General features: G+C 30.7%; 1 protein-coding gene across 5 annotated transcripts; it reads right to left on the reverse strand.

Moving 5' to 3' along the window:
* Positions 1–1,737: 1,737 nt before the first annotated feature.
* Ack-like (activated Cdc42 kinase-like) lies at positions 1,738–17,921 on the reverse strand. Of its 5 annotated transcripts, none has more exons than XM_083035225.1 (8): positions 17,511–17,921; positions 13,017–13,147; positions 10,189–10,281; positions 7,106–8,689; positions 6,669–6,905; positions 6,451–6,572; positions 5,738–5,968; positions 1,739–4,353 (listed from the first exon to the last, which is right to left on the reverse strand). In XM_083035225.1, exons 2-8 carry the CDS (start codon positions 13,018–13,020, stop codon positions 2,209–2,211), a joined length of 4,416 nt encoding a protein of 1,471 aa, XP_082891351.1. In that variant the 5' UTR covers positions 13,021–13,147; positions 17,511–17,921; the 3' UTR covers positions 1,739–2,208. The 5 variants fall into 5 exon arrangements, with proteins under 5 accessions (XP_082891353.1, XP_082891355.1, XP_082891354.1 ...); XM_083035224.1 differs by having other exon boundaries at positions 6,436–6,572; XM_083035227.1 differs by lacking the exon at positions 13,017–13,147 and having other exon boundaries at positions 1,738–4,353; positions 6,436–6,572.

The following is a 17,921-nucleotide window of genomic DNA, read 5'->3' on the forward strand; positions in this document are numbered from 1 at the left end:
GTTTAATGCTATTAAAAGGCCAAATTCCATATAAAACGTACATATATAAAAAAATTACATTTATTGAAGAGAGATTTTGTTTATATAAAAATATAACAATAAGCTGATACTAATTGTGAATGTTAATATTTCTGTATCAGAAAAAATTTATTGCAAAAAACGTTGCAAAAAAATTTTTTTCACAACATCTGTAAATGTAAATAAAAAATGTATATTTTCTTAGTTTTTTTTTTCTAATATATTTATTATTATCAAAATCGCCTTTTTGCGTCTTTAATATTAATATACAATTTCGAAATCCTGACGTGATAGGCTTATTTACGAGTCAAATTCATTTTTTTAATCTGCAAAAGTTTATAAAAATTATATAATTTGATTTAATAAAAATCATTAAATCTTATCGAGATCGTACATTAAGAGAATTTAATTCTTTTTATGTGTGTTCGTTTGTGTGGAAATAATTTCGAATATAATAAAATTAAAATTTTTATTCGTTACTAAAAAAAAAATGTTTTAGATAAAAATTGCTTAGTTTCGTGAACATCTTGATATATGTATATGCATAAATAGAAAAAGATATATAAAAAAAAGATTTTTTAAATGTAAAGATATATCTAAAATAAAATGAAACTTTTTCGAGATTTTGTTTTCGACAAAATTCACTTTAAAAATTGAAAAACTGATAAAATATTTACACATTTTTAAGCTTGAAACATCTATAACAATATTGTGTTACATACTTATCAAATTTGTATCAAATAAGTTATCTCGACAATGGCTATTAAAATATTGTATACGAGTATAAAAAGATATAAAATTAATTCTATTGAACAAATCAAATTTATCTTGCTATTTTATACATATTTCTCTCTCTCTCTCTTCTTTTCTTTAGTAATTTATATTGTTTTATTTAAATAAACTAATATACACTTTCTTCTATTTGTGCATTAGATTGTTTAAAAAATTTATAGATTTTTTTTATAAAATATATATAAAATTTCTTTATACAAATTATTGTGTATAATATATAAAAGTATAAAATATACAAAAATAATTTGAAAAACTTTCTATATAATCTAATGTTAATAATAGTTACTATTAAGATGATATACAATAATATATATGATACAAACTAAATATTGTTTAAGGTTAAAAAAAGTATAAATATTTTATTAATTTTTCGATAAATCTCTATATTAGTAGAGATCTCTTAACTCTAATTGCTAAAATCAATTTGTATTTATTGTATATAGTATTCATTTAATCTGTGTGTGTGTGTGTGTGTATGTTGTATCTAAGAAATATAAATATTATATTCAGGAATGAAATTGTTTATACTGAATTTTGAGAAGAAATAAAATTTTGCTTCGGTTTTTTTTTACCATCACAGTAAAACTTTACTCAAGAAATTCTGAGTAAAATAATAAAAATGCGTGTATGTGTGTGTATATGTAAATTTAGATATTTTATATAATTTTTTAATATTCTATTATATTATATTATAGATATAATAAATATTTATTGATATTAATATCGGACAATAATAAAGTTATTTACTATATTTTACTTTTATGAATGTTTTGTGTATCAAATATACATTATTTTATTTTTATAATCGTATACGATAATATAAATATAGAAAAAAATTAATAAAAATCTTTTAAAAATTGTAAATATTAATTATAGAAATTTTATCAAATTATATCAAATTATTAAATAATAAATAATAAGACTGATTTCCATTCTTAAAAAGACAATAATTTGTTGTAATAAAAATAATTTTACTTTATTCAAAATACATACCTCTTTAGCATCGATATAAACGAGTGTGATTTTATTTTGACAAAAGAAGCTTCACAGTCTTTTGTAGATCTTTAATATCTGTCGAAAATGTTTCTTTTAATAGTATGTTATTATTTTTTTACACTCGTTGCATCGATATGTTGGAGGGATGTATTTTAAAAAAATAAAACAATTTTTACACACAAAAAAAAAAGATTATAATATTTTTTAAATAAAATCAGTCTAGTTTAACCAAATTTTTGATTCATAAGTTAATATAAATTAGTATATACGTTCGTCACACATAATCTCTCTTTCTCTCTCTAACCACTCTATAAAATTATACATAAAATATCAAGGCTTGATACATAAAAAAGCTATATCCAATACGATTAAGGCTGAAGCATAAAATTGCCCTTCGAACTTTTAAGGAGCTGGGGAGGGAGGGAATGTCAGAACGTCGTTCGTGAACTCCGGATACTCGGAGCTGGTATCAGAGTCAAAATCGGAGTTGCTGGTGAACGTGAGACTCGAGCTCGGCGCGCTTTCCGGCCAGGAGAGCAGATTGTTCTTCGAAGAAAAAGGTGGCGAGAGCGAATTTAGGAAGCTCGTCGACGGCGGCGGCGATTTTCCGCAAAGCTCGACCGAGGAGAGACCCTTGGCGGAGTCCGGATGCAGAAAGGGGGCCTTGTATTTGAAGTTCAAGCGCAGATTGTGCGGGACTCCCCTCTTGTGTCGACGTTTATATCGCAGACGACTCCTGATGTCCATCTCCGAGTGCGAGACCGAGTCCGAGTCCTCGCTGGAGTCGTTTCTGGAGTGGAAGGACCTGCGGATATTCTTCACCGGCTTCCTGTTCTCCGACAGCGACGACGTTCGGTGCCGATAGGCGTTGACGGCGCTGGAAAGCTTCTCCGGGAGCATGTCCAGTTTGGGTAACTCCTTCCTGGGGACGGGATCGTTCTGGTACAACTTCGGCGGCTCCAGAATGTGCTGGTGGATAGTGGGACTCGTCGGCAGATTCGTCTTCTGCATCAGCTTCGCGTTGATCGACGTCGGTTGACTCTGCAACGGTATGTTCAGGTCCAGGTGTTTGGGTTTCTGGATCGGTATGTTTAAGCTACGCAAGGATGAATGGGATGACAGATCTAGGTTTCTCATGTTGGAGACCAGCGACCTCGGCGCGGTGGTTTCCAGATTCCTCGAGTTCTGCGAGTTCTTGCCCAACTGCATCATGTTCTGCGTCAGCTTGCCCAGACCCAAGTTCAAGCTCTGGACCTTCTTGAAGTCCAAGTAATTCTTGACGCTCTCTTGATACTTCTCCGCTAAAAGCTTGCTATTTAATTCCACCTGACTGGCCTCGGCGTCGGATTTCCGTCGGAGACGCTGGAAATTCACTCGCAGACTCTCGGAACTGCTGTATATGGGAGACTCCTTCTTCTCCGACTCGGCGATGAACAGAGGATTGTTGGATATGACGAACGGGAAACCTTCATGACCATTCTGATTCTGCTCGATCTTGCGGAAACTCTGTATATTTATCTTCATCCCCTCTATATTGGATCCCCTTGGACTATCCAAGCCGTCCGGTTTCGCACCTGTCTTAATATTGTCCGAAGAACCATACGTAGTCGCGTCCTGACTCGTGTTTCTAGGTATAAAGGGCTTCTTCGCGTTCTTAGACTTGGGAAAGTCGATCTTCTTGAACTCCGTGATGTTCATCTTCGTGGACTCGGTGAAGGTGACCGGGATCTTCGGTCGCGTGCCGAGATCGAAGTTCGTCGTCTTATCCTTCACCCCGTCAAACTTATTCGGCTTGTTACGAGGGGACTCGGACAAGTTCGCCATCTTTTCCTTCAAGATATCGAAGTTCTCGTTAGGCCACGAGGTCTCGAGATGCGCGATGTTATTATTCTTCACTTGTTGTTGTTGCTCGCAATTGTTCAGCTTGCTCTGCAAGGTCGCCTGATTCAATCTACCGCCGATCGACGAGTTCTGTTCCAGGGCGTTCATGTAATACCTGCTATTAGGCTGCTCCAGGTTATTAAGCTCGTACTTGTCCAATCCTTTCTCTCCTCCAAAGTGCACCTTCTCGTTGGCGCAACCTAGGATAGCCTCGTCGTCGCAATATTTAGGTAGTTCAAAGTAACGTTCGACGTAGCTGGTGGAGACTCTCTTTATCTCGCTCGGCAAATCGTACATCGAGTTCTCCATGTTGAAGATCTTGCCGTTCTGATGATGTCGAACGTTCTTGGACTTGGCTTCCGAAGCTTCAGCCGCGTTCTCGTAATTCTCGTAATTCAAGTGATTCTTCTTGTTCTCGCTCTTCAAGAACTCGGTAGATTTCACCAGATTCTGCCTCTGCATCTGATTATCCAATAAGTGCGCGTCGAAGTCGATGTCCATGTATGAAGTCCAGGCGCTCGGTTTTGTCAAGAGCTCCCGCGATTTCGCGAAACAAAATTCCGCCGACGCTTTGTCCCACAAGGGAAGTTTCAAGGTCGACGGTGCACCGAGGGATTCTATGCTAGATACCGTGGACGAAAGCGATTGCAGGCTCGAGCATAGCCACTTTACACGCAGCAACACGCAAAAAAAAAAGAGAAAACAACATGCGGGGAAATAGATAAAAAATAAAAACGAAAATATTTCAACAAAATCAAGTGCATGCAGATGTTATCGCATTTACAAGACATGAGGTTATATATACAGTTGGCAGAAAATGTTTTGGAGAGAGTTTGCATTTATCGCCAAAAATAAATAAAATATGATTTTTGATGATGGAATTAAAAATTACATGTTAAATTATACAGTAAAACATAGAGAAATAAATGAGAAGTAATGAGAGGGGAAAAGGATATTAGAGAAAAATCGATATTAGTTATGTTATAAGTGAATAAGCAGTAGATTAAGAAACTTAAAGATACAATTAATCAACTCTTCAAAGTAAATGTATAGTTTGATTATAAATATATACCTATACCTATTTTTTATCTCATGTGACAGCAGGAATTAACCTTTGTTCCATAACAGTATTAAAGTTGTTTTAAATAATATTAAAATATATATGTGTATATATATACAAGATATCTTGTAACTAATAGTACAATCAAAAAAGAAAATCGACATGAAAAAATAAGTCAAAAATGAAGAATACAATATTTTCATACAAAACTTTATTTTCGACAAAATTCAAAATTTAAAGAATCAATAACATCTACGTTTTTTTAAAAATAAATTTGATAAATTTAATGTATAACACAAAGTTGTTGATTATTTAAGTTTAAAAAAACATAACACATATGCTATCAATATTTCAATTTTTAAAGTCAAATTTATCGAAAACGAAATTTCGTATAAAAAAATTTATTCTGAATTTTTTGACTGTTTTTTTTTATGTAGAATTATATTACCTTCCTAATTGTACTATTAATTATATAAATGTCTGTATATGTATGTGTATTATTCAATTGTATTGTACTCCTATCAAATTGAAAATATAATAGTCATCATATGTATCTTTGTATAAATATTTGATTGTCAGAGTTATTTTTCGTACGATTTTATGTATTAAATTATGTAAAAAAGTGTAATGACGTGTATATAACATCTTATTGCTGCAGTATGTTAAATATTAATTAACAAAAAACAAAGGAAAAGATTTCTAATTGTCTAGCTTGAGAAAACAACTATAATCTATAATGCAAACAATAAATCTAAAAATATCTTTCGTTGCTCCATTGCAACATTTCTATGCTTTAGCATATTATTAATCTATACTCTAGAAATATCAAGAATTTTCAATGATTTTATAAATCATAATAAAAAATTTTGTTATTAAATAAGGATAATGAAGACATCTTTTTCCACGTGTCTTCCTTTGTTGCGGATTTTCCAATTTGCGAATTTTTTAATATATTTCTGTGACAAAAAAGAACAAAAACCTGTTTTATACCTGTATGTCAGGTATACTGGCAGCTTCTTCCGAAAAATGCCGTCTATCTGGTTTAGGACTGTATTGATGTGGCAACTTAAAAGAGAATTTTCTGCGTCTTGAAGGACTGGCAGGTGTGTGAGGAGACTCCGGTGGATGTTCAAGATCTGTCATGGAACGTGCTGTCAATTCCTGTGCCATAGCAATGGCTGAGTAGAGAGTTTTCTGATCGGCAGCTGAGATAGGTTTCACCTAGATACACAAGAGAAATGTTTACCCTCTCCGTCGTAGATCAACGGTAGATCAACATTTCTGTGTGTGCAATTTCCTCTCTTTATATTATCTTATAAATACAAATTTTTAACGTTGAGAATTTAAAGGCTCTCTACATATTAAATATATAATAAACAAATTTTAAAACTTTTTATTATATTAAATACAGATGAAGAAAAATAGTGTGCGATAGAAACTTGATTGAACTGCATTAAACTCGAATCATGAATTCTACGTAAGAGTTCTAATCAAATTTATTTTTTATCTTTTAACTTAATAATAGATAACTGTATAAATATAATATAAATATAAACATAAAAATAAAAATAATATTTTAAGATTGCAAATAATAGATAAGAAACAAGTAACGCTGAATAATAACGTTAAATACACTGAATATATATAAACCATATTATAATCAAAAAAATAATAAAAGATTACTGTACATTTATTGGACTCACGGTGGCTTGTTTCTTCTTGCTACAATGTTTCGCTTGAATTTCCCTCAATTCGTTTCTCACGTTGCTCGATTCGTGTTCGGTGGGTAAAGGATGACCTGGCGGTGGAGGAGGAGGGGAAGAACCTATACAATAAAACATAATAACGTGTCAGAAATATTTTTTGTGCATCTTACATAAAAAAAAATATTTATATTTGACATTTTTCAACATTCTTTTACCTAATGATCGGAACATTTGATCCATTTCTGCCAAAAGGCTCGGACCAAAATCAAAATTCAACGCCTTATCGAATCTTAATGGACTTTCTTGATTTTCTTCATCGCTAATTTCATGATACTCGTGATCAGCTTCGAGAGTATCAGTGTTACTGCCTACGTTAGATACAGATTGCTTCTTCGCATTACTTTCTGCACTCACTGGACATATCTCCGAACTCGTATCAGACCATAAGCTCTCTATATAAACATATAAGATAATGTTATATTTTCAAAGCACAAAGTTCTTAAACAAAGGTCTTACAAAATTCAAGATATTATTGATATTCGATTAATATTTTATTTTGTACAAAATTTCCTAACTCATATATAATTAAATCATGTCTAATGAAATTATATGATCATAAATAAATTGATGACGACACCGAAAATATCAGTACCATGTTTGCTTTGAGTTTCCTGTTGTATACTTCTGCTATCTCTCGCCGATTCTCTATTCGCGTCGACGCTCCTCGCATCCTGATTCAAACTCTGAGAATTATCAGTCGCGTCCTCTTGCGGTTTGTACGGCGTTACGACTTGACGAGGCAAGTGCGGATACTTTCCACCTAGGAAGCTGATGTCGCCGAAGTAGGCCCCGTCCAGGCCCACGTGACCGGTATGCTTGAGATCGCCCTGCGGCGAGGATATCATGTCCGTGCGAATCTTTCTACGCTGCGACGAGAAGGCATTTTTACCGTCTCCTCGCGTGAATTCGCCCGGTTTATTGCTAGGCAGATTGGAACCCAGATACGCGATCGTGTGAGCCGGATTGAAGAGACCCGTTTTGCCATTATTCAAAACACCCTTCCACAAGGCGTTGCCGCTGCCCTTGTCCAGGACCGTGATTATATCGCTCTGTCTGTAAACCAGCTGACTCGGCTCGGTGCTATCCTGGACCGCTTGAACTTGCTCCGGCTTCAAATCGGGCAGCAAATTGATCAGTTCGGAGAACTTGGGTCTCTTCTGAGACTCGTGTTGCCAGCATTGCTGCATGAGGGAGAAGTAGTCCTTCGGACAGCACTCCGGTTGCTCGAGCCTCTGGAAATTAGGCTCGTCTATCGCCTCGAGAATCTGATGGCCGGTCAACGCGGCCCAGGGTTGAAAGCCATAGCTGAAAATCTCCCACAAAGTCACCCCGTACGCCCAGACGTCGCTCGCCGACGTGAACTTCAGGTAGGATATGCATTCAGGCGCGCACCAGGCGATGGGCAGCTTCAGGTTGACGTTGAAATTCGTCTGATAGTAATCCTTGCCGACTCCCAGGGCGCGCGACAGTCCGAAATCCGATATCTTGACCTTGTTCTTGGAGAAGACGAGGATATTCCGGGCAGCGAGGTCGCGATGTATCAGTCTCTTCGCCTCCAGGTACTGCATCCCGTCGGCGATCTGCACGGCGAAGTCGCAGAGCGACAGGACCGGGAAACTCGAGCGCAGACTGGGCTCCTTAAGGCACTCCAGCAACGAGCGCAAAGGCGCCAGCTCCGTCACGAGCATCAGCGAGTTCGTGTCGAGGACGACGCCGTAGAGTCGCACGATGTGCTCGTGATCGATCGCGTGCATGATCGCGGCCTCCTTCAGGAACTCTATAGGGTTGTTCTGCATCCTCTCGCGGGACAGGCACTTGATCGCCACCTGGATTCTCTCGCCGTCGTTCGTCCACACGCCCTGCTGGACGACCCCGAACTCTCCGGTGCCCAGTTCCTTGTTCACGATGATCGCGTCGGCCGGAATCATGTGCTTGTTGGGGACGCGAATCGACGGTCTGTCCTGCCTCTCCTCCGGCAGCATGTTTAGGGCGCCGGGTGTCTGCTCCTCGCGCTTCGGCAGCAGCATCTTCTTGAACTTGGAGAGGTAGTTCTGCGGGAAGTGCTTCTGGAAGTATTTCTTCAAGCGGCGCATCTCCGGCTTGCTCATCCCTATCGCGTTCAGATCCTCCTCCGTTACATACTTTAGTTGTGCCGTTGTTTGCACCTTCAAGTCACCTAATAAATGAGGTATAATATAATATAAATAACTTATATTAATATAAATAAACTTATTATTACTATAAATAAACTTATATTAATATAAATAATTAATATAAATTTATGTTAATATAAATAAAATATAATATAAACTTTCTTTTAATAAGTAATAATTATGATTTTAAAAATATAATATTATTTAATGGAAATTCATACAAACAGCGAAATTAATTAATGGTTAGTTTAAAATTTAATTTATATATATATATATATATATATATATATATGAGAAATTCACTGGCTCTCTATTCAATTTTTCCCACAAAAAAAATTATTGGTTAAACGAAATAAGTGCAAATTTTTTTTTATGAATTTTTATGAATTTAATTTTTTTATAAATTCATAAAAAAAAATTTGCACTTATTTCGTTTAACCAATAATTTTTTTTGTGGGAGAATTGAATAGAAAGCCAGTGAATTTCTCTAACATATTACATATATGTATTTTTTGTAAAACAAATATCGAATTTGTACGTTTTATGAGCTTTTATATCAAAATAATTTTGATGTTTGCACTAGATCGTAAAAAAACTGTTCTCTTGAAGCTAAGAGTGATATTATAATTCTCATTTAAAATTGTGAAATTAGTTAATTATACATGATATATCTTTAATTTGCACTATTATTTAAAAAAAAAAAAAAAAAAATTAAGCTTAAAAATATTATTCTTTATTCTAACAATAAGAGAAAAGTTTATTAGAAAAAGTACAACACAAAAATCGAAATTATCTGAAAATAATAGCATCAAAATATATATTGTGTATAATTAAAGTATTAATCTTGGAATTTTAAGTGAATTTTAAAACAATATCATCCATTGTTCCAAGAAGTCTCTTAAAAAACGAAGCACAAAAATTTGAAAATAGTAATGTTTAAATCGAAAATGTATATTATAGTTAATTTATTGTAATTTTTGTGTGTGACGAGTTATAAAAGAAAATATCATTCCTTCCTCTCTAAAAGAGAGTTCTTTTAGGTAATGCAACGCAAATTAATATTACTTTGATATAAAAATGCACAAATCCTATATATGTATTTATTTTTTATAATTTTTGAATAATTTATTATTAATATGAAAGGCTTTTTATTTTTTTATTAATATGAATAATTTATTATTAATATAAAAGGCTTTGCCTGTATATCTGATTCAGCCTTTCACTAAACAAATTTTTGTATGAGTTAAACGAAATAAGCGCAAAATTATTTTATGGATTTTAAAAGCATAAATAGTGCATGATTGTATAATTTTTTCATTTAATTTTAAACTAGATGAAGAGGGAAGAGATGATTAAACAGATGTCATTTTTTTCGTAAATTTTTCTTTCTTAATATTTGATTTTTTTTCTTAATATTAAATTTTAATTAGGAGTTTAATTACAGACATCTCTTAAAATTAATATATACCCTATTATTATTTTTAAAAATATAACAAAATGTGAGTAAAACAAATAAAACTACCTCGAATGCCGGGATAATATTGCTGTAATTCGGCTTCCATAAGGAACTCATAAAGACCAGGTCCATTGTTGCGAGACATTTCTACTTGTGTATCTAGAATCAAATTAAATTTACGATTATTGCCTATATAAAAAAAAATATTATTGATAATCATTCTCAATAGATTTAGCATATTATGAAACTATTGGATATACTATCAAAGAATATCATAGGCAGAATACGTTGAAAATAAAAGATAATATTTCTATCAAATAGACACGAATAATTCTGTTTATTGATTAGCTAATTGATCGTCAAAAAACAAGACTGTTTTACAGAATATTATTCTTAAAATTTTATTTAACTGTGTAGTGCTTAAGATTCTGAAAAAAGATTAAGAAAAAAATATTTTAACCCCCAAAAAACAATTCCTTCAAATTCAAATAAAAATTAATATCATACTACTTTAACATGAAATAATTTTGAACCTACTATTTAAAAAATTTAAAGTAATCTTGAATCTAATATTTAATGTTCACTTTAATATTATCACTAAAATTCTACACAATAATGAGCTTTACTTGGAGCTTTATTTGTTGATTATTTTGATTCTTCTATAGACATTATCTCCACGAAAAAAATTAAAATTCTTTAATATATCTTTCTGATAATTATTAATATAAAAATGATTATTATCATATATTCAGTTATTTTCAATTGTTGCAGTTTATATATTTTGTAAAATGGGGAACAACAAGAATGACTACAAAAAATATAGTAAAATGAATGTCTTGAGAATAAAAATTTGTGTATAGAACACATATTATCAATATTATATAAATCCAGATATAAAAATAGAATTTTTGTCTTATTAATGCCGAGTTCTTAACAAGGAAAATCAAAAACCAAAATTCTGTATCGGATAATTTTGTATATATCCTTGAATTATAACTCGTCGTAAGAAAGATTAGAAATGTATGTGTTTAAAAGACAATAATTTCATTTAAAAAATGACAAAATCTTTCGTATAATCTTTTTGGCACTTCTATTCATGCTCATTTTTACTAATATAATTTAAACTTAATTTAATTAATTGATTAACTTACAGAATAACAATATCAAAATTTCTACAATAAAATTATCGTATATAATAATAAATTATAAAATTAATAACGATATAATAATTAATTACGATTTGATAATAAATTATATCGTAAATAATAATTATATATATTAATTTTTGGTGTTATTTTATGTTATATGTTAATCAATGATTAAGTTTAAATAACATTAATAGAAATGAGCATTAGGGAAATTTTTTTTAAATAAAAACATGTTCCTGTCAAAACTGTATGAATAAAAATCGCATTTTCCTATCTCGCTTAATTTCGGAAAATTATATATCAATTAAAATAAAAGGCCCTATATATCCAGATAGCAAAATGCTAGCAGTTTCAAATCAGCAAATTCAATCATGATTTTTTCAGAAATTTCGGGAAACTACTTCGTTTAAACTCAGTTTCTGACACGACTTGTCAATATGGTATGACGATATATAAATACAACAAAAATCGTGCATCGTCTGCTATCACGTAATAAATATGTAATAAATATCAAGCAGGATTTGCGATATTAGCGACAGTACAATTTTTACATCGTGACAAGAAAAACGTGGCAAGGATACTAATACATATATCAAATTAAGGCTCCTGGGTGCTCACCGCGGCCATATTGGAATTATGACGTCAGAAGCGAGAAATAACACGTTGAGATGTTTTAGATGCCATATTTCTAAATAAAAACATATTTGCATAAAATAATACGTAAGATCTCTTTAATACACTTCTAAAAAACGCCGAAAACTATTCTTTTCCCTTGACAGTCAATTAACAACCGTAAAATGATCGAGATATCAGACTTTGACATGCGGAATGACTGCGCATGTGCAAAGACCAGACTGGGCCTCGTAATATTACTTTTTACAGCTGTTGATTGATTATAAAGGGAAAAGGATAGTTTTCGGCGTTTTTTAAAAGTGTATTAAAGAGATCTTAAGTGTCATTTTATGCAAATATGTTTTTATTTAGAAATGGCATCTAAGAAATCTCAACATGTTATTTCTCGCCTCTGACGTCACGATTCCGACATGGTCGGCGAGGTAGGAGCCTTAAAGGATAAATTAATATATTAAATACTGACAGCAGAAATGCAGCAAAAATCGAGCAGAGCCAGCGGGGCAAAAATAGAGAACACGCTTGGTAAACACAATTATATTAATTATTATCTAACTAAAATGGGAAATGGACTATTAAAAGTGTTAGCGAAGCGCAGATTCTTTTCTTCTAATCTGTTGATTAATTTTATAAATATTTCAGTTCCTGGATTGGAACTTCGATGAAATTTAAATATAATAAATAAATTTTCAATTTTTTTATGAAAAAATCTATCGCACATCTACTATTTTCTTTTCACTTCATGAAACAAATTAGCTTAGATAAAAATAACTTCTTATTTTTAGTCACTGTATAATAATGATGAAATAAAATTAACTTAAGTTAATTCTTACAATTTAAATTGTGATGAATTTTGATTGGTTTAGGACTGAGTGCTTCTAATGTTAGTTATATCTTTTTTCTTTATATTATAGGTGTAAAATTATAATTAAAAAAAAATAATTACTACATCTGTGTTGGCAATCAATGATTTCCCTCTAAAATATAGCGCTATTTATAAAGAAAAAAAATTGCAATTAACATCCATTTTTAACACACCAAATTTATCAGCGCAACCTGTCCTAAATCAAAATCAAAATCTGATACCATAAACATATAACTTGACAATTTTCTCACCCATTCTACGCTATCGTAGGGAGATATAAGGCGATTTCTCTTCCCCTTGACATGAAATACGACGAAATGTTGCTCTCCTATCCTATCAGGACATGATTCGTTTCGGTTTCCTTCTCACTTCATCATTTTACCTTGAATAATTTATATCGTACATTTATTACATGACTTCCTGTATATGCGATAATGTACACCCCAGATAATTTACTCAAGAAAAAGTAAAATTTTAATTAAAAAAAAAATAAAACCTTAATTTATCAAAAGATTTCTGTAGTATCATTTAAAAATAAAAATAAAAAAGAAAATATACAAAATATGAAGTTATATAAATTATTTATAATTTATATATATATAATAAATATTTATAATTTATATATATAATAAATATTTATAATTTATATTTATAATTTATAATTTATATATATAATAAATATTTATAAATTTATGATAAAAAAAAATTTTTTTCTTATAGCATTAAATTCGCTTGTATGAACATTTATATTTACATAATTTTTTAACATTATTTTAGCTATTTTTATATGTTCCCTTGGCTTGGCTATATTAATGATTCGTGGGAAAGGTAAAAATAAGTTAGAATTAGGTCAGATCACGTTAAGATTAGATCTAGCATGCGCTTTGTTAGTGACAAAAGTGTTTCTATATTGCATTTTCTCTTATTTTTTTTGCCAGATGTTTTTAAGAATACATGCATACACTTTTAGACGCTGAGCCACTTTAAAAAACATTTATAGATGCTAAGGCACTTTAAGAAACATTTATAGACATCGTTTATTTCGTTTGTCTTTGACTCTGGAAATTGCTTAAACTTATTAGTTAGATAAGCATTAACGATATATCACGTGTTACGTCATAAATATTGTTGTTTTTATCGGGACACCGAAAATGTGAGCGTTAAATATAGTTTTTTTATGAATAAAGAGAAGACTGTGACGACATAGGTAGATTATATAAATAGATTGATAGCTTCCACTTCCGGTGGAAGCTTAAAATTAATTAAAGAGCAATAAAAATTAATAAAAGAGGATAATAGAGAGTAAAATGCTTTCCTTGTTCGATTGTGCGGTTGGTGAAAGGAAAGAGAGGAGAAGCACAGCCTCACATTCTATTTTCCCTACATGACCCCTTTCCGGAGCATCAAAGCATCTTATCTCGCATATATCTGTCTTTCGAATTTATGCTGTTGTATAAATATCTATTACATAGGGCTATGCGTGAAAAAGACGCAAAACTTTACAAAATGGCTCTAAAAAGTACTCATTTCTTCACAAAAAAGTCTAGTAAATAATTAAATTATAATTAAATTAAGTAAATAAAAATTAAATTATAATTAAATTAAGTAAATAAAAATTAAATTATAACTAAATTAAGTAAATAAAAATTAAATTATATATTTTATGTTTTTACTAGCCAAATACAATAATAGCATTATTATTTTGTCTAAAGTGATAGAAAAATGATCAAAATTTATTTCAAAAGTACTAAAATAAATTTGTTTCATAATATACAACAATTTTTTTCAATTATTTATATTATAGTTTATTCTTATAACATTTTTTCATTAAAAATTATAAGAACATTTTTCTTGAATAATTCTGAAATGCTAAATAAAACATAATAAAATAAATATGACAAATATAAATTAATAAAAACGATAAAAACAGTCAATTTTCTGATTAAGAATCTCATACAGGAATTATTTAGGATTTTGTGATAACTGTTAAATGAGATACGAGAAAAATGTAACGAGACTTTATTTATTGTATGTTTTGCATAGAATCTAATAATAAAAAAAATTTATTTTTTTCAAAACTATGAAAGTTTTTTTAAATAAAACAATATATAAAAAGACAAATTCAACAAAAACATTTTAAATAAAGCAATCTAATGTCACAGATATGAAAAAATTGCCAAAACAGATAAAAATCAAGATCTCTATTCCATAATATTTATTTAATTCTGTATATAAGCAAAGAATGATATCACCAAATGTGTAATTCTTAATCAAATTTTCTTCAATGACGAAAGAATTTTTAAAGATGATAACAGCATCAACTGTTGTAATATTATTGAGATAAAAGTAATCTACTGGACGAGACAAATAGATTATTAATTTGGAGTCTTAATATCTGGTGTAGAATTCTAAACAATGAATCATCGGTCCATATCTTTTTGATGATATTAAGGCTCCTGGGTGCTCACCGCGGCCATATTGGATTGTGACGTCAGAGGCGAGAAAATTCTTAGATGCCATTTTTTAATAAAAAGATATTTCGATTAAACAGCACTTCAGATGGCTTTAGCACACTCTTAAAAACCCCCGAAAACTATCCTTTTCCCTTTATAATCAATCAACATCTGTAAAATGATCGAGATGTCAGACTTTGACATGCGGAATGACTGCGCATGTGCAAAGACCAGACGGACTGGGCTTCATAATATTACATTTTACAGCTGTTGATTGATTATAAAGGGAAAAGGATAGTTTTCGGGGTTTTTTAAGAGTGTGCTAAAGCCATCTGAAGTGTTGTTTCATCGAAATATTTTTTTACTTCGAAATGTCATCTCAGAAATTTTAGCGTGTGTTTTCTCGCCTCTGACGTCACGATTTCGACATGGTCGGAAAGGAGCCAGGAGCCTTAAATGCATAAATAAACACAATATATCTTCAAAAGAAAATATTACATTTTCTCAGAAGAAATAAGTATATAAATAGATTGTTTATTTTAGCTTATCTCCAAGAAAGGAAATAAATATTCCACAAACTTTACAATGTGGATATTTCTAAGTATATATTTAAATAAATAATTTTAACATCATCATGTTAAAATCATTTATTTTAATATACTTTATCACTTGCATTAATAACAAGGAAACAACTTGATAATATGTTTCCAAATTAACAGTTTAAACATAGTGAATTAATAAATTAACTTGCTGGTTTATTGCATTTAAAAGTATTAGGCTAATTTTTGTGGGAATATATAAAAATATCATTTATCAGCTGCATTCATGACTAAAATAATCATTTGTTTTGATTGTACAGCTTATTTGAAGAGAATTATTGCTGTCAAAACAAATGATTACTTCTGCAATCCATTATTCATCTCGTAACAATGTTTAAGAGCTGGAAATTCCTTCACTTCTGTGACTTCAGATTGTTTCAAGATCATTTCAAATATGTCTTGACTTTGTCTCTTTCTGTTCTTTTATGCTATCTATACAAAAATATATAATTTTATTTAAAAAAACAAAATAATTTAAATATAATCTTGAAAAATTAAAAAAATTTATGTTATTGGATTTTATATACAAAATAATGAAGAAAAAGTTTTCTCTTATATATATCTCACATCTTCTATTATATATATTTAACAATTATTTCAAATGATATTTATCTAGAAACTATATAAATCCTATCAAATGTATTTAGGATAGGACTTTTTATATAGTATTCATTGTTTAGTTATAAAAATGTTAAAATAACTAATAATAAACTTTTACTTTAATGAAAGTTTTTAATAATAATAAGGTTATATAAGTTATATAGCAATCTTTTTCTAATGTTTTATTTAATTATTTGCTCCACTATAGTTTACTCTTATAATCTCTTTTCGTTAAAAACTGAAAAAAACATCTTAAAATTAAAATTTCAATAATATTAAATCTAACATAAAACAAAACTTTCCAATAAAATAGATAAAAATTAAAAAATATAGTAAATATTTTCTTTAGGAGCATCTTAAGTTTTCTCTAGACTGCACATAAATTATAAGAATTTGAAAATAATAAATTTCATTTTCAAAATATGTTCTTATAGTAAATCTTTGTTTTTCTATTATTCAGAAATAATTTTAAAAAATTAGAGAAGTTATTATTTAAAAAAACTGATACTTATAAGATAAATTTTGTCTGTTTCCATCATTTTAAAAGAATAAAAATGCTATCATTGTATTTGGTAATTCAAAAACCATAAAATTATATATATAATTTATATTACACTTTATAAGCACAAAAATCGCCTCTTTTTTCTCTCTCTGATTGTCCTTTGATAAAATAATTTTAACTTGAAGACAGCATTCAACAATGAACAGAACAACTGAAAATAGCACTTGTAAATATAAACGCTCGAAACATATATGATGAACTCATCCAAAATAAACTCTTAAATATTTATCAATATCAAATCCGAATTTTGTTATTTCGCGAATAAAATAGATTTTTTTTAAATTAATAAAAAACTTTTTAAATTAATAAAAGAACAATTGACTCTTCTCCATTTTCTACATTTTTTACTTGATAAAAAAATATATCCAAGAAAACCACATTATAGATAAGTATAATAAGAGACCGCGTTTAAAAAAAAACTTGAAACTCATATTTGCATATTTTAAAAGAAACATATTATAGGAAAATACAGAAAATATTATTAAAAAGTGCAGAGACACAATAATATCGCCCATTTCTACCGATACGCACCTTTTATCGTTCTTTCTTCCGTCGTCGAGACTCTGAAATCACAGCACTTCTAAATTTCTTTTCTCTCTCTTTTTTTCCCCTTTTTTTTGCATGCATGCGTTAAATGATCGGCAACAGCAGCTGCGTCTTCGTCTTTCCCTGCCCGAGTCTCCTTCTCGCTCTCTCTCTCTCTCTCTCTCTTCTTTTTCCTCACTTCCGCACTTTAACGAATTTAATCCCTGCCCGTTCGAGGCTCACATTTTTCACGTCCTCGCCAACAATTTCGAGCGATCACGCCTGAAAAGTCCCTCTCGTCCGCGCACTTGAAATAACTCGCTGCTCTTTATTCCATTTGCATATTTGCATCGTATTTACCGAAAGGGACTGTGCCTTCCTCGCCGTTCGCCGTAACTCCGTCGCGAACGCAGCGCG

The sequence above is a fragment of the Prenolepis imparis genome, unplaced genomic scaffold (genome assembly GCF_030444845.1).
Source record: "Prenolepis imparis isolate NDT839.2.m4 unplaced genomic scaffold, iyPreImpa1.0 SCAF_4, whole genome shotgun sequence".
Lineage (NCBI taxonomy): Eukaryota > Metazoa > Arthropoda > Insecta > Hymenoptera > Formicidae > Prenolepis > Prenolepis imparis.